Source organism: Chelonia mydas, chromosome 2 (genome assembly GCF_015237465.2).
Source record: "Chelonia mydas isolate rCheMyd1 chromosome 2, rCheMyd1.pri.v2, whole genome shotgun sequence".
NCBI lineage: Eukaryota > Metazoa > Chordata > Testudines > Cheloniidae > Chelonia > Chelonia mydas.
Window position 1 is genome coordinate 103,265,336 of NC_057850.1, and position 27,265 is coordinate 103,292,600.

At 43.0% G+C, this 27,265-nt stretch overlaps 1 protein-coding gene across 5 annotated transcripts in view; it reads left to right on the top strand.

The window, feature by feature from the left end:
- Window positions 1-9,705: 9,705 nt before the first annotated feature.
- The window catches only part of KIAA0319 (KIAA0319 ortholog), an 83,742-nt gene continuing 66,182 nt past the window's right edge, over window positions 9,706-27,265 (top strand). For 2 of the 5 annotated variants that reach the window (XM_043540040.1, XM_043540042.1), the window contains exons 1-2: window positions 9,706-10,064; window positions 25,912-26,076. In XM_043540040.1, the coding sequence (XP_043395975.1) occupies window positions 26,028-26,076 (49 nt within the window). In that variant the 5' untranslated portion in view covers window positions 9,706-10,064; window positions 25,912-26,027. Of the gene's footprint in view, window positions 10,065-21,518; window positions 21,728-25,911; window positions 26,077-27,265 lie in introns of all 5 variants that reach the window. The other 3 variants (XM_037893041.2, XM_037893042.2, XM_043540041.1) reach the window with 2 other exon arrangements.

Below are 27,265 nucleotides of genomic sequence, written 5' to 3' on the forward strand. Positions count from 1 at the left end.
TTTTAGTGTAAATGTCTGTTTCTTTCTTTTGTGGCTAATGCCATAAACATTGTCTTATTTCTCACAAGGCACCTAATATCATCTCACATAACTCAGGACATTTCCATGTAATTCAGAGTTCAGTCTTAAAGAATAACATTGGTGTTTTCAAAAGGATGAATAGATGTTAACAAAACAAAAAAATAGTTCAATAAACAACTGAAATATTACACAGAATGGCTTTAAGAACTGAGGATATTGGATGATAAACTTCTTCAGTCATCCATCTTACAATAGACATAAGGAAGTTATGCTCTTGGGCTATTAAATAGCTCACTTTATCAATCTAGATATGAGGAAGAGCTGCATGTTTTAAAACATGAGAACAAATGTTGGTAACTTTTGAAAATTATCTGTTGTAAGATTTCTTAAATCCCTGGAGTGAATTTACCTTTCTGAGCATTCCTCCTTCATCTAGTGCACTTCTGGTGCCACATTTTCATCAACAGAATGTTCTCTTCTATGTAAAGCTGGAGCAGTCAGAAAGTGTAATTGAATTTTATTTCATGCTCTCCAAAAAGAGTAAACAGAAGAGGTTTGTTTTGTTTTTAGGGTGTGAATAATTAACCTCTTGGAGGACATTTTATGGAAGTACAGCGTATTAAGTTGTGTGATAACTAAGGGCTAAAGTTCAGAATACTGAGTGAAGGTGGAGAACACTCGAGCTATGGAGTATGGTATAGAAGCCTTTTATTAAATAAGTTTAGCTGAACTTGTGGGTAATGTACATCATTCCAAAGATGAGGGAAACTTCAGAGGTGGCAAATACATGCAACACCTCAGAAAAGGGAATGTAAGGGAGTCTAAATTAGTGTTATGTACCATGCAGGGACAAGAAGCAAGGGCCAGATTTTCAAAGTTATTTAAGTGCCTATAGGCATAGATAGGGAGTTAGGAACCAAACAGGATTTTCAAAAGTACCTATGTCAAGGTTCCTTCCTCACTCCGAACTCTAGGGTACAGATGTGGAGACCTGCATGAAAAACCCCCTAAGCTTATTTTTACCAGCTTAGGTTAAAACTTCACCAAGGTACAAACTATTTTACCTTTTGCCCTTGGACTTTATTGCTGCCACCACCAAGCGTCTAACAAATATATAACAGGGAAAGAGCCCGCTTGGGAACAGCCCGCCTGGAAACGTCTTCCCCCCCGAAAAAAAATCCTCCCAAACCCTACACCCCCTTTCCTGGGGAAGACTTGATAAAAATCCTCACCAATTTGCATAGGTGAACACAGACCCAAACCCTTGGATCTTAAGAACAATGAAAAAGCAATCAGGATCTTAAAAGAAGAATTTTAATTGAAGAAAAAGTAAAAGAATCACCTCTGTAAAATCAGGATGGTAAATACCTTACAGAGTAATCAGATTCAAAACATAGAGAATCCTTCCAGGCAAAACCTTAAGTTACAAAAAGACACAAAAACAGGAATATACATTCCATTCAGCACAACTTATTTTATCAGCCATTTAAACAAAACAGACTCTCACGCATATCTAACTAGATTGCTTATTAGCCCTTTACAGGAGTTCTAACCTGCATTCCTGCTCTGGTCCCGGCAAAAGCAACACCCAGACAGAGAGAACCCTTTGTTTCCCCCCCCTCCAGCTTTGAAAGTATCTTGTCTCCTCATTGGTCCTTTTGGTCAGGTGCCAGCGAGGTTGTCTTAGCTTCTTAACCCTTTACAGGTGAAAGGGTTTTTCCTCTGGCCAGGAGGGATTTAAAGGTGTTTACCCTTCCCTTTATATTTGACAACCTATGTGCCTATCTGCATCTTTAGGCAACCAAATACTTGAAAAATCTGGCTGTCTCTCTTGTGTAAGCACATACATAGTCCCACTAAAATCAGTAGGATTACTCACATGCTTAGACCAAACACAGGTGTAAGTGTTTACAGGACTGGGACCTTAGTTTCTGCCCTGGATTTAACCCTTAATGTTCAGGACCCAGATTCTGTTTCTGTGAGGCTCATCCATGAGCTTTGAGGATATATCTATGCTGCAGTTAGACACCCCCAGCTGGCTGGAGTCAGCTGACTTGGACTCCTGGGGCTTGGGCTAAGAGGCTGTTTAACCATGTAGATCAGAGGTGGGCAAACTACGGCCTGCTGCCTGCCCGGCCCTTGAGTTCCCGGCCCCTCCCCTGCTGTCTTCCCTCCCCTGCAGCCTTAGCTCGCCATGCTGCCAGCACTCTGAGTGGCAGGGCTGCGAGCTCCTGCTGGGCAGCGCGGTGGCTCCAGCCGGGCACCGTGGCTGCCAGTGCTGCTTGTCTGAGCAGCATGGTAAAGGGGCAGGGGGTCCCGGGGGGCAGTCGGAGCAGGGGGCGGTTGGATGGGGGGGATGTGCGGTCAGGGGATGGGGAACGGGGGTTTGGATAGGGTTCGGGGCAGTCAGGGGACAGGGAGCAGGGTGGGGTCCCCGGGGTGGTGGTGGTTACGGGTGGGGGGGGTCCCAGGAGGGGCTGGTCAGGGGACAAGGAGCAGGGGGGGTTTGATAGGTCAGAGGTGAGGGGCCTGAGGGGGGCAGTCAGGGCAGGGGCCAGGCTGTTTGCAGAGGCACAGCCTTCCCTACCCAGCCCTCCAAACAGTTTTGGAACCCTGATGTGGCCCTCAGGCCAAAAAGTTTGCCCACCCCTGATGTAGATGTTTAGCCTTGGCCTGGAGCCTGGGTTCTAGGAACCTGTGAGGCACCTCAATTAAAGAGCCTGCATCAGCTGGTGTGGGCCAGCAGTGCGTGGCTAATTGTAAAGTAAACCTACCCTGAAAGGAGCAGGGCCTAATATCCTCAGTTTTTGCATATTCCATTGACTCCAGAGAAGCTGTAGGTGCCCATCACCTTAAAAAAAATCAGACTCTTAATACCTAAAGAAGGTGAGTGATGGAGCTATACTGCCCTAATTTCCTAGCGCAGACCAGGCCTAACACGCTTGAAACCATGTTAGCTGACCACATTGTAGCTTAAGGGGAGCCTAGGGTGAGAAACAGTCATGGTGAAGATGACCATATTAAGGAATCATATACACTACAGTTAAGGCTATGATTTTGTCACAGAGGTCACGGAATCCATGACTTCCAGAGACCTCAGTGACTTCAGCGTGCCCCTCTCCCACCCCCCGCCTGTGGAGGCTGGGAACTGTAGGGTCCCCCTGCTGCCTGAGCTGCTGCAGAGGAACCCTGCAGCTCTGGGCCCCCTTGGGGAGTGTGGGACCCTTGAGCTCTGAGTCGGGGCTTCTGCAGCTGCCCAGCTGCTGCAGGCGATGTGAGGACCCCCTACCTCCCCATTTTGTCACAGATATTTTTAGTAAAAGTCACAGACAGGTCACAGGCTTCTGTGAATTTTTCTTTCTTGCCCGTGACCTGTCCGTGACTTTTAGTAAAAATATCCGTGACAAAATCTTAGCCTTAAAAGTTTGCAGGTCAGGATAATAGCAGTGATAAACCTGCTAGCTTGTAATAAGTCTCTCGGGTTCACGCATTCGATTTGGAGGTCAACAGTCTATTGTTCAAAGCTCTCCTTTGTTAGAAATCATATCTAGAGATATGGAGCAGGATTGAAGACGAAGTGATGGCACAGTCTCCTTTTATACTTTTAGGCCAAGTGCATGGAATGTTAATGGCAAAAGATGGAGCCTTAGATCACATGTCCTTACATGCCTCACTGAATCATTGGGTGAGCTGATTGTCCTTAATGGACCATCAAGCAGGCTGGCTAGCCTTGATGCAAATCTGTCTTGGAGCATCATCCAAGAAAACATGTTTGAGATACAAACACACAGCCTATATTCATAACTTCAGATACAACAATGATACATGGATTTAAACAGGATAATAATACTTAGTAGTCTATAAAAACTTTCCATTGATACATACATGACATACTTTGTAGACGATTTATTGCAATTTTATAACAGTGACAACTGTATTAGGGTAATTAGTTATTTTCCTCTTTATACAGCATCACACCAATTATTTTGACTAAGGGGAAAAAAAACAAGTTATAATTATGTATCTGCCTTGAAGAAGGATAGTATGATTTTTATGGAAGGAATGTACTATGTCATTCTAACCTACTTGAAGCAGAACAGCAAGTAATCCCAGCAATCAAAACAAGGCAAGCTTGAAAAAGACAAAATAGACCACCTGAAATACTGCCATTGGCTTTCAAAAGTTTCTACAACCCCTGGAAAGTCAAAATAAGACTATATGAAATAATGTAAAAATTAACCCCCCAATACCCTCCCCTTAAAGTTCATGGGCACCTCTCCTGGCTGAGCCCAACAGATTATACAGAATGCAGAGATTTTTACCATCATTTTTGAGATATGGGGTTCTTAAAATTAATAAATTAAATAGAAATAGAACACTCTAACAAAAATAAAACACCTCTAAGTAATCAAACTGTCAGATCTCACAAACCGAGATACCTGATTACCCCCAAACTTTACAAAATCAATTCCTGGGTAGAGAAATCATAGGAGACATTTCAAGCTGGCTGGTTTAGTTGTGGCCAAATTGGGAGGAGAGTGACAAAATCAGACTTGTGACAAACTAAACTATGGAGAAGCTCCTCCCCTCTCCATTAGAAGAACCATAACCCATTAGAAAAAAAATCACATTTTCCCTAAATCAAAGCAACACAGCCCAGCAGTGCCAGTGTACCACTTAGTTGTGAGGAGAGGTGCACATTAGAATCAAGCTTCCAGAATAACTCTGAATGTTTTGCAGAGTGAACTGTACTGATGCCATATCCTGATTAAATTAAGTAATTAATTGTGGAGGACTGAGCACTGGTAACCTGACCAACTTCACATAGAATTTTACATTTTGAAGCTCTAGCAGTCCTCAGATACGATTACTGCATTCAGATCCTCTTATTTCATCACGGTTATGAAAGGCAGGACCTTGCTCAGCCAGGAAATGTCAACTCGACTTCTACCATCTTCATCAAAAATGCTTTTCAGTCCTGTTCTTCCAGTGCACAGCATTTCTGGAGCTACAAATTTTGACTGGGCAATAACTCTGTAATTGGATCTCTGCAATCAGGACTGTTTTCTCTGACACCTTTGAGTCTGAATGTGACCAGCTGCAACTTGTTCCTGTAATAGAGGGTGGGGGGGGAAACACTTTGTGGAAAAATTAAACACATTGAACCAGATTCTCCTCTGTGGAGAAAGAGAACACATAGCAGCAGGAAACTTCGGAATTTGCTTCTTTATTTTTTCATTAGGAGGGTGGGATTTGCCCCCTTGAAGGATGAGCAGAGTGTTTGTCCCCCTAATCCTGTGGATGTCTCGGGAGCACCAAGCACAGCTGCCTAGGCCATCCAGAAAGTGGTTGAGCATATAAGTGAAAATCTACTCACACAACAAGGCGGGATTTGTGCAAATACGTCTGCCGCGTTTATTAGAGGGTACACCAAGCTGTTTCAGGTGGTAAAGTCAGGTTTCCATAACAATGTAAAACAGCCAGACCAGTGTTTCTCAATCAATGTGTAGCAACACTTGTCTCTCCCCCAAGGCAATCAGGAGGGTCATGAGGCAGTGAAAATTTTGTTCTAAGCTAAAGCCAAGAAAATCTTATTTTTCCCCCCTTCGCCTCCCACACACACCCTTACCTTTCAAGGTCAATTATTCTATGTCAACCTCTTAAAATGCACAAATGATAAAGGCTTATCAGGGATAAAAAAAAAAAAATTCTTACTTTTACAGTAAATGTAAGGGGGTCATGATATTTTTTTTACTTAGAATAAGGGGCTGTCAAGCTGAAGAGTCTGGAAGAACACCGATCCAGACAGCCCATACAGAGAATCACAGAACTATGAAGCAAAACCAGCAGCACAACATATTTTGTATAGCTTTGTAATTTTATTTCTGTGAATGCTAATTGGTTAATCCCCTTAGGCCCCATTCAGATGTTTTTAACAATAATTCAATATTGCAGTTTGGAGACTTGTATTCCTAACTGTCTCACAGAGCAGACACCAGCCTTAGTTGGTCCTCTGGAAAAGTAGATATGAAGCCCCAGGAAATGGCATCTTCCCAGGACCAGCTTAAAGTTGGGAAAACTGAAAGGGAGGAGGTAAAAGGAAAGAAAAAAGACAGAAAACAATTTTCTGTACACTGAAAGATGAAAATGTTTGCCTTTTAGGGCACTCTTTTTAACTGTTATACAGTACTTACATAACAGTGAGCAGTTATAGGTGCCTTAGAGAAACTATAGCTATAGAACCAGGCAGAACAGAGGTAGGGAGGTAGAAGAGAGGGTTTGGCACGTAGGTGGGTTGGAGCAGAGTTATACAATATATTTATAATCAAATACTAGAAATTCAAGTCTCTTTGCACTGTGTTAATTGAAAGTGAAGCTACTTGCTTAAAATGTTGTTAAGGTGTGTGGATTTCTTTGAGCAAAACCAGGTCTATTTTCTGTGGGACCTGATGTTGAGCAGAAATGGACCTGTTTAAGAATGAAAATGGACCAACTATTTTGGAGTGATTCTGTGAAAATTCACATTTCTGCAGATTTTCAATGCAAACATGCCATAGCCATTGAGCTGAAAATGCAAATGAAGCAACATTTAGGGAGTGTGAAATCTCATGAAAAAAATGGTGACTATTTTAGTGAGAAACTCCGTAAAACAAAAAAATTGTGATTTTTACATAGGTATTAGTTGGAGGCACTTGTCCCTAGGACACAGGGATTTGTCTGCTGGGAGAGAACAGTCTCTAATCACTGGAGTTGGGAGAATTTTGGCAGCTGGTGCGGGAGGTTTGGATCGGGAGGGGGACATCCTTGAGGACTAAAAAGATTTGGGCCCCAAGTTCATCTTTCCGGGTGTGGGAGGTTGTAAGTGCATGCTAGAAGTCATACACTGACAGACTGGTCCTCAAAAGTCTTGGGCAGCAATATATGTGACCTCCATGTTGTGTTAGGTGGGATCCTAACTGACTCCCAAGCTATCTCTTGTTCTGGTAGGCTCAGCTGGAGATGTTGGATTTGACACCCTGGCACCTTTCCAGGTGGTCATGTCCATTTTTTTTCAATCTGTGGCAAAGTTAGGCTAATACCTCCCTCTTTCCCAACAGCCATATTGAGAATTTCAGTCAGATGCTGACTGATCCATTACTTCTATTCCAAATTCATAAATCTGAATCATTATTACAGGCTTAAAATTCAGAGGCTCAGTACCTTAAGATTTTTGCTGCATGTGCTTCCTGCTATTTTATCTGCAGCTGCAGAACCTGTGTCCAGTCAAGTCTGTGGAAAGATAAAACTCTTCTTATGATAATCCTATGTGGGATAAAATAACCAAGTTGAAGCTTGTCAGGGACCAGAGTATTATTGGTGCTGATCATTATATAATACTAAATGCAAAGACTCTATAATACTAAATTTTAACCCTCTGGTTTCTGCATTCCATCTTCCGTAGAAGCAAAAATTCAAATCCCACCAGCGTCAGCTTGAACCTTCGTCCTTTTTAGGTATGCATATGCACATTATCTAGCTATCTATGTGTGTGTGTCTTCCAAGCAGTTTACTGTGTCGTCTCTGGATGTGACCTTAAAACCAAAGTCCTGTCTGCTTTGGTGAACAAAGTTGACCCTAGTGTCCTTGGGTGAGATTTCTCTTACCACAGCTCTTTTCTGCAGGATACTGTGTGCCAGATGGCTGCCATGCTTTCCCCTAAAGTAGCTGCATTTCAGTGGTGTTGTATATATGGTTTATGAAGTGCTTTGGGATAAGATTTGCTATATTATTGGTTCTATTAATTATTTGATGTGACAATTTCAAGGGTTGCCATCTCTTGCAAATTTTATCACAAGTCTCGTGCTATCTGGTGGTTTTCTTAAAGCCCCAGCTTCTGGCGTCATGTTAATTTGTGAGAATTTCAGCTTTCATGTAATAGGAATAAGTAAGTTTCTTGCCCTCGTAATTGTGGAGAAAGGCTTGAAGGCAAACAAAAAGACCCCCCCCCCCCATGTATTTTTTAAAAATCTAATAATTGGGAGGGAGGGGCACTGGCTCCTGGCTTTTGCATGCCTGAGGTTGGCAATACTGCCTTTTACAGATGGCAGCTCCCAGAGTGCATTTTGCCCCACGTACATTATTGGACGGTGAAATAACTAATACTGTGTTAAGATTGAGATTTTACATGTACGAAACAGGGATTTCACATGGGGACCCATTCCCCCTTTTCCTCCCACTGTAGTTTCAGTTACCAGACAGAGCCACTGCCTTGCCCCTCCCCTACCTGCCTAGGATGCTTTCTGCCCCTTCCCCTGAAAAACCTATCTTCCCTGGACCTGTCAAAGGGCAGCGGGAGAGGAAGGCAATGTCCTCTTGTAGTTGTTGCTACACTAAGCAAACTGTGGGAACCCCTGGGGATTCCTGACAACTATGTTCTAGTTATCCCCTCCCTGGGCTTAGTGTAGTGTAGCAGTGCATTGCGGGAGGGAGAGAGTGTGTGTATAGGAACAAGGGGAGGTCAGGCCTTTTTCTCGTCCCCCTACTCCCCAGAAAATCCTGGGCATGGAGGAAGACATTGTTCTGCCTGGCTGACACTAGCAGAAGATACAAGGTGGAGGAACACAGCCACTAACCCCTCTCCCACTTCCTTCCCAGACCCTGAAGACCCAGGGAGGAGGCCTCCCTGTTCTCCTTGAAGGCAGCAGTGGTAAAGAGGTATTGCTAGGGCTGCTGTGGGGAAAGAGGATATAGAACTAAGGGTCCCCCTGAGCTTTGAGTCCCTTGTATTTAAGCTTCCCAGCAAACCAACAGTGTTCATTCCACTTCCACTTCTCCATGAACTGAAATCTGCAGGGTTGGCACCCCTCTACTCACACCACCCCTGGGATTATGGACCTGATCCCAGCTTGCAGATGGGGGATAATCACCATGACAGTTTCCCTTCCTTTCACCCCATACTGGCTTTGATGGTTGTCTGCTGCAGACTGAGCTCTGTTGCTTGCAAGCACCTTTTAAAAGCCATCTTTGTCACACCGACACTTCCATTTTGTGTCTTTCAGATAGAGCAGGGGACTGGGAAACCAGACTTCTGGGTACTACTCCCAGCTTTGCCTTGGTCATGCCATAGCACTGCCCTGTGCCTCAGTTTCCCCATCTGTAAAATGGGAAGAACAATAATATTTGTTCACTTTTGAAAGGGGGTTGAGCTCCCTGGAGGAAAAGTGCAACCTGACTGTTAGCCTAAGCGCAGTTTTAAGCCGAGGTGCCTCTGAATCAATATCCCAGCAGGTCTGAAGACCCAGGACTTGGAGGGATTTCTAGCTGCCCTCTTTCTCTTGGGTGGGACCAACTCCCCACCTTTGAGGAGCTGGGAATCTGCATCCATATCTGCTTCTTATTATCGACATTATTTTTAACCATCTGCTTTAATGCGTGAAACACCCTTCTTCCGCCCCCGCCCAGAGACCCTCCCCCTTCCCGCCCCTCCGCTTCTTGCACCGTGGACCCACCCACCCAAACCGTGCACCACGGCTAGACGCCCACCCGCTCTTTGCAGAGGTCGGTCTGGGCGGGAGCGTGACACGCGGCTGCGCGAGCCCGGGACAGGTTCCATCTTCTGCTCCCAGCGCCCCGCCTCCCCTGCTCTGGGCTCCCGGCAAAGGCTGGGCTGACTGTGCAACCTACAGCGCGCCCCGCCCCCCGCGGGCTGCCCGGCGCGGGGCTGGGATAAAGCGCTAGGGGGCGTCTCCGGGCGCTGCTGCTGCGTTAGCATCAGCAGCTGCAGCTGCTGGAAGGAGAACGGAGGAACAGCCCTTGCTGTCTCGCTCCTGCTCCTGCAGCCGCCGCGCTGGGGATCCGGGCAGCAGCAGCTCCCAGATTCAGCCGCAGGAAGAAGACATTAGGCATCTTGGCCTGGTGCCTTGCTACCGCTACCGCTCCCCCCCTCCGGCTCCAGCGCACACGCCTCTCCTCCCGCTTGGCTTCCGTTCCATGGATGGGGCAGCGAAGGATGCTGCCAGGCCCTGGGGAAGCGACAGCAGCAGCATCTCCATCAGCAGTCTCAGGTACGGTCGTCATACCTGCCCCGCTAGCCTATAGATGCTGGAGAGCGAGTTAACCCTGTATGCAACGCATGCCTCGCAGATGGCTATGTTATAGATACAACAAAGGATGCTGTAGATGCTAGCACTTGTTTGAGCTTGGGAGCCGGTGCGTTCAGTGTTGTTTGGGTCTGCGTTGGTGCTGTGCAATAAGTACCTCGTGCTGCACAAGCTAATTGTTGCATAGATCGGTTATTTATTTGAAAGGGTTAGGAAACTATGGAATTTCCCATCCCCATCCCCCTCTGGCTGTAAACATTCAATAACTTCCCAGCCAGAGAATGGATGTTCTCCCCTGCTCTATATATTGCCTGGAAATGTGCGTTACTTGTTAAATAGATTATGACAACCAGTCTACACTGATTGAGAGCTTTAAGTGATTTTATGGTCTTGCACCCTCCAAGAATTTCACAAATATATTACTGGTCTAGATCTTGAACACCAAGACTAATTGGCTGCACTTGTGCATCTCACAGCATCAAGGAAGGAAGGAAGGAAAATATATGCTCCTTAGCAAATATGTTTTCACTCTCTACTCTTAGGAAAATACCTCCCCCCTCTTGCTGAATTAGCACAATGCAATATAATGCCTATGTGTAAAGAAATACTGGACAAAGTGGTTTTATTATATGACTGTGATGGTCATTTGAAAAAATAAAGGAAATGCTATAGCAATTGTTCAGTGTTAGTAATGTTTTATTTCCATAATGTATTTGGCAAATGTGTACCACCTGTTGGATTAGGAAGAAAAACAATTAATATGGATTCACTGCTGTAGTGAGGGCATTTCTTTTCAATTTCCACTTAGGTTAAAAAGGGTCAAAAATGGAAAAGTCTCTTCCAAATGTTGCTTTGGAAGTATGCAGATGTGATGGAGCTAAGAAATCTCAATATTGCAAATGTTACAGTTACAGAGCCTATGGAAATTAGTAATTTGCTACTGAAGTGCATGCTTTTGTTGTAAACATGTATTTACGTTATGGTGAGCACTTATATATTTGCTAAGTGCAAAGTTTGATCCCATTGCAATCTAAGGAAAAATCATTATCGATAATTCCATTACTAGAAGAGTTTGGGTGCTATGTAAATACTAAGTGCTTTACAAACACAGAAAACATTTTTCTGCCCCAAAGAGCGTACAGTCTAAATCAACAACCTATAGATGAAAAGGTGAGTTGGAAATTAAATGCAACATAAGCCTATTTTTCTTCTTCTCCCAATCCATGTGTGTGTGCATTACTTATATTACAGTAGTGCTGACCAAGTCTCTTCTACTAGTTGCTGCACAAACACACATCTATCTAGATAGATAGATAGAGTCCCTGTCCCTGTCCTGAAGAATTTACAATCCAAGCCATTTATGGATTAAGCTCTCCAGGACAGAGACTGTGTCCTATCTCTGTTTGTACAGCATCTAGCACAAGAGGCCTGACCCTGAGCAGCATAACTGTAATCCGTATAATAAAAATCCAGGATTGTTACTCTGTGTGTCACTCTGGAGCCTATGATGTCTGTACAGTCAGCGTGAAGTGATGGAAACAACTACAAGCACGGCTGAGAGCAGCTTTTGTTCAGAGCATCATCAGACTGAACCATCACTCTGATTCACTATCATTTACTGTCCAACTTTTAAGTTCTCAGCCATTTTGATTTTACGGATTACCCCTGTGCATTTTTCAGCTACAGTAAGGCATGTATCTATGCGTGCCCAGAATCCTAGACCATTGTGATATCAGAGGTAATTTAACCAATCACAAGTGTTATTCTACAGCTAATTTACATGCAACCATTTCATTGGTTGTATGAGAGACTGCCCGGATGATGGATAACCTGGCCCAGCTGCCACACCCATGTGCCCAAATGCCACCTACGCAAATCTCCCAGCACAACCCCCCCAGACACAAATCAACACAGCCAGCAGACACAATAACCCCAAAGCCTAGAAGGTCTGTAGAGTCAGTGTTAATCAATGGAAGTAGCTACAAGCATAGAGGACAACTCGTTTTGTTTAGAATATTGCCATGATTCAATCATCACTGAGATCTATGGTCTGTTACTGTCCAGTTTTAAGTTCTCAGCCATTTTTGGCTTTTTTACACACAACTTTATGAATTACACCTGTGCAACAGCATAGGCTTTCAGCTACTAGCACAAATATATATATATAGTAGCACAAATATATTCCTCTTGTTTGCATAATGCCCATTCATTTTTATTAGCTTTTTCATTTGTGGGGTTGACTATTCAAGTGGATGTTCCATAATTTTTGACCTGCTTCAGGACAATTGTAATCTCTTATTAACCTTGTACCACACTCATCTTTCATACTCAATATTCCCTGTAAAAAGGGAAAGATTAATTTAGTATCTTAGACAATGTGTGCAGAGCTACACACCTCACAAAGGATGGGAGATGGGGCAAATTGTGTGAAAGGGGTAGTGTAAGTGAGAGGAATAGAGTATACACACAACGCCCTGGGTTGATGTGCTATCCCTGAGAGCAAAGGAAAGGACGACATAGTAAGGCCCTAATTCTACACCATTAAAGTCAATGGGAGCTTTGCCACAGACTTCAGTGAGTGTAGGATGAATCCTACAAGGGGTATGACCTAAGGAACAAGGGTGTATTCTCGAAAGCACCCTGGCAGTTTATCCTTCCCCACCCTCCCCCAACAATGAGTGTTGGACATGCAAGCAGTGAATAAAGCAACAGCCACTGGATGCCCTAATTTCCACAGGGAAAATGCCTGGATGCAATTCTGTTTTATGACTCTTGGTTGTGTGTGATTCCCTAATCAACTGCGTGGGACCCATGTCTACTGGTGACTTTATCAGTGCTACTTTGTGTGTCTTAATATTGCTATGTATCCAGTGGAGCTCTCATCATGCATGGCCTCTCTCGTCACGGGAGAGAAGCTGTCCATTTGGATAATGTGGCAGGCACAGCTGTTGGCTATGCTGGGCATTGCTGATGGTTCCATTGCATGGTTGCTGCCTGAGCATTGCTTATAGAATGTTATTTTCTGAAGGTATGTAACTTTACATGGTGTGGTGTGGTTGATTGTTTTGGTATTGTTACTACATGTCTGTCCTTATTAGGATCATAAGGATTGCCGTACTGGATCAGGACAACAGTCCAATATCCTGTGTCCTACAGTGTTCAGTACAAATGCTTTAGAGGAAGGTACAAAGCCCCCATAATAGACAATATGTCTATGCAAAAAGTTCCTTCCTCAACTGAGGCAGTTAGTGGTTGGCTTATTCCTTGATAATTTGTTTCCTTATCTATTTTTATGGCATATATTCCTGTTATTTTTACAAATGTCTAATCCCCTTCTGAACACAACTAAACTCTTTGCCCCAATTATATAAAGTAGCGGTGAGTTCCACAGGTTAATTGTGTTTTGAGTTTTAAAAAAAGTTCCTTTTTTAATCACTGCCAAGGGCACACCCAGCTCTGGTTATGGTGCTGTGTGATTTGTACCTGTGGATAGTTCTTCCTTTAGCTTCATTGTCTTCAAATAAACACTTTTGTTAATCCTGCATGCCTGTGGCTATTTATGATATGACTGCTGTTTTTGCTCCAGTTGATTGACTGTATGGATCAACTGCTTCCTTGCCTAATCTCTGAACACCCACATATTCTCCATTTTGCCCCTCAGAATGCTGTTGTGATATGCATCTCCTCCTGCCATGCAGCACCAGTGCCAGTGGAATCAAATTCATCTTCCAGCACCTCCCGAAACCCACTGGTATTTTACCACTTCTCTGAGGCCACTACTGGAACTGCTTATTACCTACATGTGGGGCACATCTTCTTTTGCTATGCTGTGTTGCTTATTGGTAGGGGCTGGTGCTTTATGTGTGGCCTGTCAATCAAGCCCTGGTCACCATGGATATCTTCATGTCCTCTGTCTTAGCCACTTGACCACGTTTATTATAGTTTTGCAGCCTTTTCATAAACTGCAAAATGTCCTAGGACCAGTAGGCTCCATGCCAATTGCCCACCCCTCTATTAACTGCACATGATGTGATTTACTCTTTCAGGCAATCTGATCATGGAGCACATTGCATATAACATTTTCCATACTAAAACAAAAGGTCAAGGTCAAGATGCATCCGATGAAGTGAGCTGTAGCTCACGAAAGCTTATGCTCAAATAAATTCGTTAGTCTCTAAGGTGCCACAAGTACTCCGATGAAGTGGGCTGTAGCTCACGAAAGCTTATGCTCAAATAAATTTATTAGTCTCTAAGGTGCGACAAGTACTCCTTTTCTTTTTGCGAATATAGACTAGCATCGCTGCTACTCTGAAACCTGTCACTTTCCACACTGTGTTTCATGTTCCAGATTTGGGATGATGGGGAATACTGTCCATCTTAGCTTTGAAAAACTGGCAGAAGATTTATTACCACAGGCATGAGATATACTCTCTAGCCTTTACCAGGATAACTGGCGATAATGAATATCATAGTGATATTTTACTTGCTTATAACAAAGAGAAACAAAACATACTTGCCCTGGTTGAGTGGGCAAATAAACTTTTTTGCCAAGGTAATGTATCTAATCTCTCTCCCTCTGTCCATACACAAACTCAGACTCAGAGCTCGAAAGGTATGTGTGAAATCCCTCTGAGACAGGAGTCATGTCTAAAAGTAGCTGCAAGGAACTATGGATAGAATAAGTATACACGTCTAAGTTACAGGATTTTGTTTTTGCTGATAGTGCCCTGCAATATCTAAGCAGTCCTGTACTGAGTCTTTTCTCCTCCAGATCATTTGACTCATTCTCCATCATTAGCTAGATCAGGGGTGGGCAAACTTTTTGTCCTGAGGGCCACATCTGGGTATGGAAATTGTAGGGCGGGCCATGAATGCTCACAAAATCAGGGGTAGGGGTGTGTGAGAGGGTGAGGGCTCCTGCTGGGGGTGTGGGCTTTGGGGTGGGGCCAGAAATGAGGAGTTCAGGGTACAGGAGGGGGCTCCAGGCTAAGGCAGGGGTTTTGGGGTATGGGGGGATGAGGGCTCCAGCAAGGGGTGTGGGCTGTGGGGTGGGGCTGGGGATGAGGGGTTTAGGGGTACAGGAGGTGGATCCAAGCAGGGATCAAGGGGTTCTGAGGGTGGGAGGGGGATCAGGGCTGGGGCAGGGGGTTGTGGGGCAGGGGGGGCAGGGGTGCAGGCTCCGGGCGGCACTTACTTCAAGCATCTCCCAGAAGCAGCGACATGTCTCCCCCAGCTCCTATGCAGAGGCATGGCCAGGGGGCTCTGTGCGCTGCCCTTTCCACAGGCACCGCCCCCTACAGCTCCCATTGGCTGGGAACCATGGCCAATGGGAGCTGCAGGGGCGGGGGTTGGGGTGGGGGTAGCATGCAGAGCCCCCGGCTGCCCTTTTGCGTAGGAGCTGGAGTGGGGACATACCGGCTGCTTCCCGGGAGCCACGACATGTGCACAGCGGGTCAAGCCCCTGACCCTGCTCCCCAGCTGGAACACAGGAACGGGGCAAACCTCCGACCCTGCTCCCCGGCGGGAGCTTCAGGGCCGAATTAAAAGGTCTGATGGGCTGGATATGGCCCATGGGCCATAGTTTGCCCACCGCTGGGCATATTTTTAGCGTCAAATATAATTAATCAGCTATGCGGGCAATAGGACGTAATCTAAACTTAGTCACATGAGCCTGTCTCAGCTAATCAGACTGTGACTGGCCATTGAAGGCTATAATAAATATGTATATTTAAGTACTTACGTAACTTCAGAGTCTGTATTTTACAACATGAATCCTTCAGTGCACTCCCTTAATATAAAAATATCAATTCCCTAAAATTAGGAGTATTCATTAGTTGACAGGTGCATATGGCCTTGAATACCAAAAAGCGACTTCTCATATTTGTTGAGCAAGCTCTATGTTGTCTGACATGTACTCAAATAATGAAAATGACATGAAACATCTTATGTTCATAAAAAGGGTAACCTCACTGTTATATTTAAAATGAGGTAATTGCCAGAAAACTTCTGCAGTAAAACTGAAATTTTAATGAGAAGTGTTTCATATGCAAACCCCATCAATGTGTGTAGTATTATTGCCAATACAATTTTAAAGTAAAAGCCAGAATTTTCTCAACTTGCTGACACTGCAGACTGAACCAGAAAATAGAGCTGTTTGCTTTTTGGTTTTGTGATCACTATCTCTCTGGCTAAAATGTTTTAAAGTGTGTGATTTTTAGATGCCTCAATTTTGGGGCACTCGCCCTCTGATTTTCTGGGTGCTCAGCGCTTCTGAAAATCAGGGTCTAGGAGTCTCAAATGGGGTGCTCACAAACTCAGGCATCCAAAATCGGTGACCACTTTTGAACGTTTTGGCCTTGACAGGTAATGGAGTGTCAGTCAAAAAGTAAGTTGCAGATAAGTAGTTGATTGGTATGATGCTTCCTCAGTGTGCCCAGTACTGTGAGTGACCTTATCACTCACTTGCCTTTGGTGAGAGGAAGTTTTGCTTGGGCTGAACTGGGTGTGAGCTCCCTGATACCACCAGTCAGTTAACTTGCACCCTAACAGTCTTCTCAGGGCTCTGCCAGACCTTACTTTACCTTGCTGGTTAACAATAGGTGCACCCCAGTCCTCAAATCCCTACATGTTCTGTCTGGACACTCACAGAAATTACCAGGTAAGCTGTCCCCAGAGGAATAGTGAACAGACCAGCTTTTATTATTCAAATGAGGATCAGCTCCAATATAACATCACAGCACTGAGATATATTTATAGTGAAAACAATTATCAGTTTATTATCAAAGGTTAAGATTTGAGAGATAGTGAGTAAGGATAGAAATGGAAACAGAAATGATTACATATAAAACAAAAAGTATAACACTGTTCCTAGAGTCTAAACTTAACATTAACAGAATAAACCTTTGTCTGAAGTAGTTTCTGTCACCTAAAGCAATCTCCCGGCGTCTCCAACCAACATGGCTGGGGATCCCCCTTTCATGAATGCAGAAAACGCTGTTCTTTTTGTTTCCTCAGTGAAGGATCAAGATGTGTTCTTTTGCGTTCTCCTTATATCCCCCACAGTTCATTGTTTTGTCCCCAGAGTCAGGATGGTTTATTTGTCGGTGTGCTGACTCCATGATGCCTTCACATCCTCATGTTAACGTCGTGCAAACAGTCTTCCGTTGTGTTGGCTTACAATGCCTATTTTACATATGACCCGAGGCACACAGGTGAATATACATCCTTAGTCTGGTCAAAACCTGCTTGACATCCCTGCTTTGATTCAGACTTTAAAACACATGTTCTGGTGTGTATATATACACAACTCCTTAAATAACATCCATCCATACATCTCATAACAATTAGGATTAGTATGATATTGTAAGTTTTTATTAGAGACTTTTCTTGACCCTCTTTGGATAAGTATTTCGAAAACAATGTGTTAGATGTGGTGAGTTTGTAAGGCCTGTCAATAGTTACTGTTACAGATCAGTGAACCCTTTGCCAATTAGCATTGAGGTGTTCTTTAGGTCATAATCAGACATTATATAACAGTATTGCCAGCCCTAAGTGTTCAAATGAGTCGGGCTCCAAAAATCATGACATTAGCTTAAAAATTATAGGTGAAATCCTGTCCTGTTGAAGTTGAATGGGACCAGGATTTCATCCCCTAGATTTTATTTTTAAAAGATACTAAGTATTGGTTCTTTTTATTTGCCTTCTAGATTTTGAGTCTTTAGGGGGTGTGTTTTCAAACTTTTCTCCGCAACCATGAGGACTAGAAACTTTCTTTTTCTTTTTTTCTTTCTTTTTTTAATGAAGGCTAAGATTCTCACATGATCTCTTGACTTCAGGAAATAGGACTTTAAGAAAAATAGCAAAAATCATGAGACTCATAATCAAATCATGAGAGTTGGCATAATTGAGTAACTTGTTTTTATTTTTAAGGTCTTAAAACTTGATTGTAAAAATATGATCTTCGCTGCAACTTAGTCTATGTCCCTAAGAGTGAAGTTTTCATTGCATTTAATAAAAATGTAAACCATTTTGACAATATAAAAGCACACCAAAAGAAATGCAAAAATAATCTAAACTAATCTGATCAGAGGTAGTGTTTATATATATATATACACACACACACACTAATCAAATACATATATTAAAACACTATTAAAATTAATAATCTGAGCTAATCTGATCAGAGGTAGTATTTTAATGTATAATATATGCAATATATAAATATATTATATATATTTTATATATCTATTAAAACACAACTTAATTCAGATTTTTATATATATATAAATGTGAATTATATAAACATATAATATATGTTTTCTCTTTATTTCAGTGCTCATGAAAGGTATCAGTCTTGGAGACTGATACTTTCTGTTCATGCACAGGATGGGAAGCAGCAGTGCAAGCTTCCCTTGCCCTGTCCCATCAATGTGTCCCCCCAGTCTGACCTGCAAGACCTCTGATATGAAAGGGTAGTTCACTCTCCATCCTCATTCCGACTTTGGCCTCGAAGATGAGGGAGGCAGCCAGTTGTGGCGATTGCTTTTTATGATGAGGACACATCCACTAGGAATTGGACTGAGACCATGTCCATGCAGCCTCATCACAGAGGCCACTGATCAGCCATCAGACAGTCGTGGCTTTCAGCACTGCAAATATGAGCTGGATTCATACCAGGATCTTTGAGGCTGTCTGTCCCATTAGCAATCCCTTGAAACCTGTTTTTTTCTCTTTAGTTTGATATTGACAACTGTATTCCCCTTCATAATGGATGTTCAGCAATGATACAGAGAACTAATAGGAAATACCATTTTCATACAAAAATCAAGAATGTGTGGAAACCAAAAGATCTCTTGATTACAGTCCCAGTTGATCACAACAATCCATCAGTTTTTGTCCTCAGGTGCCTCCCTTCTAAGACTAGGATTTATGCCAAGTGAGGATTCAAAGTGCTGAGATGTTTGGCATCTTTGAGTCTTTATTGATGCATTTATTGAGTGCAGCTCATATTTACCACATTGCATGAAGTACTCTGGCATGTGCATACACTAAGTGCTATGCAAATGATATCTGTATTGCAATTTAAGTGGCAGCAATCCTGAATGATTTTGACTTGTTTCCAGTCACTATATGTGTCACAGTGTGGTGTAAATTCTGACACTGATAATGGCACTTTAATTTTTCATTAGGGCAATTACACCGTTCATTGATTTTTTTTTTTTATTTTATTTTTTTAACTGTAAACTGCTCATGGTACTGTGTAACCTTTTTAAGTGTCTCATTGTTAGGAATTCCTTTGCTGTTCGCTGTATCTGCAGGAATCATAACAAAGTCATTTGTTATTCAGGTAGCTATCATATCTGCTTAAGTATTGTACAGTAAAATGACCCTTTAAATGAATCATTACTTTTCTGCTTTAGCTGTGTTACTTGCATTGGATAGCAGTGATGAGTGTTTGAGCATACCACACAGACAAGTGACCCTTCAGTACAATGTAATAGGGTATTTTTAACTGGGTAGGGAGGTTTTTTTTTTTTCCACATAATTATTTTTTGTAGGAGTTCTGAATTTGACTGACAAAATTGACTGGAATTAGGCTATAAAAACCTACAGCAGTTACTAAACAAGGCATACAGAACTCCATACAAATTGAACAGAGAAAGGATCAGAATCACAGATATGTACTGGAGTTGTAATAACGAAAGTTTTGTCTATAACCCATTTTCAAAACTGGGTGCCTATTATTAGGCATCTACATAAGGGAGCTGATTTGCAGAGGTTTTGAGCACCAGTAAATCTCACTGTCTTCAACAGCAGTTGTGGATAGTTTGAACATTAGCTCCTTTATTTAGATGCTTAATATTAGACACCTAAGTTTGGAAAGGTTTACCACTGTTACACCATCCTTTGGCATTAGAATTATGCCTGCTTGTTCCCCAGATAGTTTCCTTGTGATACTAGTGGTGAGTGCTGCTGTTGTGTTTTTTCTTCCCTTCTGTGTTAGTCAGAGATGCCAGGGGTTACTGTAATGGTGCAATTGGTGGAGCAGTTCTACTTGGGGTATCCCTTTTTTTTTTTGAAGGATTGTTTAATGCTGTATTTAATGGAAAGATTCAGTTTGAAATTGTTTTTTGTTAAAAAAATCAGGACAGTCTAATAAGTAGGAGGTTTCATTTACTGTATCTTCCTGTTTTGGAGAAGGGACATCATCAACATGAAATCTGGCTAGCTTAAAAAAAAGAGAAGAGTTTAAGATATTACTTCTACCTGTTCTTCTTCTGGCAGCATAACCCAAAGAATACAGGGTTCCTGGCAGTGGAAAATCCTCCCTGAGGTGATGTTTACTCCTGGGGGAATTCTGCATCACTGCATGTGCACAGAATTCATGTCCTCTGCAGATTTCTTTGCTTCCCCACAGAAAAATGACTTCTGACGGGGAAGCAAAGGGAAGCCGCAAGAGCGGTCATGCGCCCCTTTCCTGCAGCGCAGGTAGGTCCGTTCAGGCACCTGGGGCAGCCAGTAGAGACGTAAATTACTGCTGGGGGGACAGGGGGCTGGGCAGTCTTGCGTTTGAGAGAGAGAGAGACACTGTCCCTCTCGCTTGCTATTGCGGTACACTTGGTGTGGAGGGGCAGGGCTTTGGGGTGTTTCTGAGGAGGTAGGCATGGGGCAGGCTCTGTCCCCTTAGGCAGAGCAGAATGTGGCAGTCTGCCTGCTTAGTGAATTGTTCCCAGTGTCTTTGTGAATTCCCACCAGGAGTATAAAATAGGTGTAAAAGTTTTAAGGCTCCTTTACATTGCCAGAGTGGTGTAAAGGACAGAATGGCCTTATAAATGCTTATGGTGCTTTAGTGATTAGAACCTGTCTAAATTTTTGGAAAAAAATTCCTATCAAAATGTGCGCCATGAACTGTTTGCTACTGACCTTTCTGGAGATGGTCAGTAGCCAATATAAATTGTGTGTTTGATTGCCCAGCCCTCGTTTGCCCTTCAGTTGCCTATGATGTAACCCTGAGCATATGGCTGCATATCTTTGTTGACTAATAACTAGAAATAAAGGGTCAAACCTAGCTGCATTACTATTAGGCAAGAAGGTTTGGGGATTTTCGTCAGTACTCCCCACTTCCATTCTCCATCCATTGGATTATAGTTTAAATAAATTACCAAAATAATAGAAACTAGCATGATTATATTGTGTTGTTTTGACAAATTTTGCAGAATTTTGCAGAATTTTAAAATATTGACTGCAGAATTTTTAATTTTTTGGCTCAGAATTCCTCCAGGAGTAAAATTGTTGCTAACGAGCAAGGTATTCATAGTCCTGTCATTCCACTGGTGGTCAGTCTGCAGTTCTCCAGAGCTGCTCTGTGACTATCCTAACCACACACTCTTTCCAGTCTTTGATTATTTTACCTTGAAGGTGAAATGCATCAGCTGTGAGAACAAGTACCATCAGAACCAACAGTGAGCTACATTTGAAGATTCTGAGCTTTCCTGTATGGGCCTGACTGAGTCCAGTGGGAGTTTTGTCACTAATGTCAATGAGAGGAAGATAGAGCCTGGATATGCTGCCTTATGCTATATTCACCACTCTGCAGACCAAGGATTTAGATGTAGTCCCTTATCTAGGTAATCCAGTCTGTACAATTTTTTATTGTTCTAACCCTGGGGTAACTTTTATGTGCAGGGAATGTTAATGTGTTACTGCTTGGCTGGTCCCTTTCTCTCTCTAACAGGGAAAATGATTTTAGTCTATGTTAAAACCCCGGAGGATTGAAATACAGAGAAAGGTTCTGGGGGAAATTGAGTTGTTGTTGTTGTTGTTTTTTGTCCTCTGAACAGTCTGGTGCTGGGGGTCTGCCCCACTGCTGAGCATGTTAAAAATCATGAAGCAGAAATGTTTGTCTCGGGCTGCCAGATACAGAATTCCATTTGGCTCAAGCAAAGCTGAAAGCTGGCTCAGAAAAAAAAAAAAGTGGTTTTCAATGTAAGGCAATATATATTTTTACTGTCATATAAACTTGCATACAGTCCATTTTGAGCAGTTCTTCCTCTGAAATGTGAATAAGATTACAGGTCTGACTTAAGCCGATAAAAGCCAAGAAAATTCAAAGTTAATGCTGACAGCATTATCTTCTCTGTTCACATCATTATGAAAATAAAAAGGCTCAGTGATGTGTGAGTGCAGGATAGAGATTCAGCTATAATACCAGATCCCCTGGCTTTGTTGATTTAAACCAGACTTCTCATCCACATCATTTTTTTAAAAATATGCATTTATTGATTTATCTACATCAAGGTAAGCAAGCTCTGATGTAGTGTGTCTGATGTCACTTGTATGTAGACAATGTAATATCGTGGGGTAAATCAGAGGGGTGAAGGTACATGGCATTTCTGAGAAAGAAAATAGTTACATTTTAGTGGCACATGTCTGCAGAATTTGCTTAACCTCAGAATCCTTCCCCACAGCTACATCCTGCCTCCCTCTGGAGAGTGTTCATGGGCCCAGTTCTTTAGACATTTAAAGTCATTATTATTTTTAAAGAGGTTTTCTATTTTTTTAATGGAGAAAAGGCTGTACTCTTAATATTCGCATTATATACATTTTGGATCTGATATTGCTCCCATTGACATCAAAGGTAGTTTTGCAATTGACTTCAGTGGGAGCAGGCTTTGGCGATTTGTTACATAGAAGGTAAATAAAAATAGTTACCTGTCATCAGAAAAAAGCACTGAGTGAGGCAGGCGTCCTGTACAGTAAAAACAGTGTGTATCATAATGCATATGCAAGTTGGGTGAAATTAAGCTTGTCGCCTTCTTAATGCTTATCTTTGACACCTTACTTTCATACTTACAATGTAGGTTTATAAAAACCTCATTTTCTAGAAAAATACAAATTCTATTGTATAAATAACCTTGTTCCACAGGCATCATGAGTAGGGTTTGAACCCAAGAGATTCAACAGTGCAAATATACTAATAATTTTTGCTGAAGCAATATCTATATTAGTTGGCATCAGCATCAAGCTGTTCACCTCTGTGAACCAGCCACTAAAGGGGGAATATAGTACACTGAAACAATGGGTTATGTATACAGGAGGAGCTCCATTTTGAAGCCATCTTAGAACTGGCATATTATTTATGAGAGGCAGTGCAGCTAAGTGGCTAAGTCTTGGGTCTTCTGTATTAGAGACCGGAATTCTATTCCCAGTTCTGCCCGATATGACCTTGTGGAACCCTTACTTACTCCTTCTGTTAAATGAAGGAACTGATACTTGCCTCCTTTTGGGGGCAAGGGTATAAGGCCTTGCTTAATAACTCTGTATACTTCACAATCCTTATTATTAATGCCAGTCAGAAGAAGTGAAACTTGACCCTGTGATGTTTTGATTCCCAGCCCAATGCACCTTCCCCTAGGCCAGAGGAGCATATGTGTCCAGTCTATCCTAAAGAGACACATCTGATTTGTGGGACTGCTTCAGGAAATCTGTGAGGGGTGAAGAACATTTTTACTGGCACAGAAAAAGATCTCTCTCTGACTCTAGGAACCTATCCCTCTGCCAGATTTCAAGTTTCTGTTTCAAACCAGAGGGATAGGTTCCTAGAGTCAGAGAGATATCTTTTTCTGTGCCAGTAAAAATCCATCCAGAACTGGACAAGTCATAAGCCACAGAAAACTGCCATTTGCGCATGTGCAAAAGAACTTATTAGGAGCTTGATCCTAAAATCTAACATCTGGGCATGATACTTTGTTCTTAAGCAGCACCTTTTTCCAAAGGATCTCCGAACACTTACAAGCATTAGTTAATTCTCATAAGACACCTTCCAGCTCCCTGGGTTTTTTTTAAGTTGGAAAAATTGTTAAGGTTGGCAAAACTTCCTGTTTTTCCCTAATCTTATTCTCAAAAACAGCTGAAACATCCCAAAGAAATTAAACCTGAAACAGAGAGCAAACATGGAGAGTTTCAGTCCCAGTAGCTAAAGTTTGACAAAGTTATAAGGAGTTGAACTTTGGGGTTATAATGGGAAATGGTTGGCAACTTTAATAATAGGAGTCACTATCACTAGCTCCTAAAATGTAAAATGGATTTAATAATATTTGCTTAGCTTACAGGTGTCTTATGAGAATTAACTAATGCTTGTAAGTGTTTGGAGATCCTTTGGAAAAAGGTGCTGCTTAAGAACAAAGTATCATTATTTTCCTTCTCAGTTAAGCATACTGAACCAGATTAATTCCTAATGTAACTTCATTGCCCTATGTGGAGCTACACTTGTGTTGAATTTAGTCTATTTGAATAATGACAAAAACTCAAACACCCCAGCTTTGCACGAGCTTTTGCAGTGCTAGATTAAAATAAAGATTTTTTTGTTTAATAGTTGATGCCCAACAAAGGGTGGTCAGAGTGGGAAGAAGAAGTGGATTAATACATTTTCATCCTGTTTCTAGGAATTTCTTTTGGATGGGGAGCTGTAATTGCAAATTTCAAAACACTTTTAAGCATAAAGTAGTGCTGTTTTGTGACGGATAGTTGTTCTTTCCTTGGTTTTGTGTCATTTGAATAAATCATGATAACCATTTTGATGCTTGGTGCCATGGATTCTCTGTAATAGTGTGTCTCTCAAAAAGAAATTTTATTGCTTGTTTGGTAGAATTAGGCTTAAAAATGTCAAACTATATTTTAAAATGAGTGTTGGGCTTCTGAAAAGTGACTAACCTTCCACAGTTTTGCAGGCAGCTTGCCAAATTTATTGCTTTTCACATTTGGGACTTGAGATTCTCAGCAAAATATTTTTCTACTTTAACCTTCCCCTTCTCCAAAACTGCAGATTGTTTGTAGGGACCCTGGAGATTCTTCCTTTCCTAATGAATTGATGCTACATGGCTACTTGGACTGCATGTGGAGCAGATGAAGTCCATCTGGAATCTGGAGCTGTTTCAATATCTACCCTGTTTAGATCAGCCTGTGTAAAAAAAAAAAAAAAAAACATGTCAAAACAGCTCTCTTCTTCCTGTATTTCTCCTTGTTTTGTAGCAGGCCAGTCACTTGCCATATAAAAGGCCAAGTTTTAAGGGGCAAATCAGTAACCAGCTCAGTGACTGACTTGTAAAGGAAACAAACTCCAGTCATTCACTGACTATCAAAGGAAACTAGCTGTGATTCTCTGTACTGAAAGGGCTATACTCAAGCGAAAGGTTCAGCTCCCTTCCCTCAGGAGGTATGCCTCCGTATCCTTTGTATGCATAGTAGATTGTAGCTAAATAGCTGGCTAAATAAAACTTGTTTTTCCTTCTCAAATCGGATGTTGGAATTAGTTCTTCCCCATTAAACCCATATGTTAGTTGCTTAGGATTCCTGGAGGAACTTTGACTGTCCTGAGAAGAAATGTCTTCTTCCTGAAAATCCCAAAGAGGCCCTTGTTTGCCTTACTCACACAAGAAGTCCCATAAATTAACAGACTTATCTTTGAAGCCTGGAATTTTAATATTGAAGATGTTTTTTATGGTTGCATTTCACTTTCCACTTGAGCAGAAATAAACTCCCTTTGTTCAATAAGTGCATAGAGGGGTTTGTAGATACTGGTGCTTTGTAGATACAGGAACCCAGGAGTGTAGGCTATTTCTGTACCTTCAAAGCACAAGAGTTACAGGTAAGTAATTTGTTCTTTATCTTCATTTTGCCCAATCTCCTGTTTCATCCATCACACAGACGCTGGGGAAGTAATTGTCAAGCCTACATTTATCCTCTCTGCTTGTGCTGTGACAGTCTAAAATGCTAACGTCTGACCTATTTCTTCCTCTGCTGTCTATTACAGCCCTTCAAGGCTCCTGCTAGGTACTAAACAGTATTAGAGGAAACCTACACTAAGGTCATATATCATCTCCAAACAGCTGGCCAGAAGCCTGGTTGTCACTGCCTGCCCGGTGTAGAATGGCATTTGGGCTCAGCACTCTGTTCTTGTTGCTGTGGGCAATAACAGGTAGGAGTTTACTTCTTGTGTTAATGTCTGAATCGTGCACAGCGAATGAAGCAAACATTACCGATTTTTGTAATAAGAATAGGCTGAGGAAAGGAGACTGTTACTGTTCCTCACTAAGAAGAGTTCTTGTACATAACTCTATATCTGATAGCCTCTGTATAAAGTCCCCTTTTTGCTGTTCAAAACTGATTTCTGGCCGCTACAGATAGGGTGCAGGTGAGGGTGGAGGAAAGCTTCCAAGAAACCCTTCCCTATCTATTCTGGATCAGCCATAATTAGGTACAGGTGCTGGGGAGTGCAAAGGGAACGGAGCACTATAAGAGGCATATCTAGGGAGGGGCAGGGCCATATACACCAGCAGCACCGTGGTAGAGGAAAAGCACTGACTACATCTGTTGTTTAGATGGAGCAGGTCCTCACAGGTGCCTATGAAAGGCACAATGTTTTGAAGGATGAATGCTTCCAGGCCTCAGAGCTGAGGCCTGATCAAGCCACTAGTGCGGGGGTGGGCAACCGTTTTGGCCCAAGGGCTACATCAGGGTTGTGAAACAGTATGGAGGGCCAGGTAGGGAAGGCTGTGCCTCCGCAAACAGCCTGGCCCCTGCCCCCTATCCGCCCTCTCCCACTTCCCGTCCCCGACTGCCCCCCTCACAACCCCTGACCCATCCAACCCCCCCTGCTCCTTGTCCCCTGACGGCCCCCGCCCGGGACCCTCTGCCCCTAACCGCCCCACCCCCGGAACCCCAGCCCCTATCCAACCCCCCTGTCCCCTGACTGCCCCGACCCCTATCCACACCTCCACCCCCTGACAGGCCCCCCCGACCCATCCAACCCCCCCACTTCTTGTCCCTGACTGCCCCCTCCTGGGACCCCCATCCCTAACTGCCCCCCCAGGACCTCACCCCCTATCCAACCCCCCTGCTGCCTGTCTCCTGACCACGTGCCCCCCCCAACCTCTGTCCCATCCAACCACCTCCTGACTACCCCCCGGGACCTCCTGCCACTTATCCAACCCCCCCCCCCCGCCCCCTTACCATGCCGCTCACAGCAGCAGGACAGGCTTATTGGAAAGCCTGGGAGGTTGGCAGGCGCAAGCCATGCTGCCCACGCAGCAGCGTAACTGCGGGGGAGGGGGACAGTGGGGGAGGAGCCGGGGGCTAGCCTCCTCTGCCGGAAGCTCAGGAGCCAG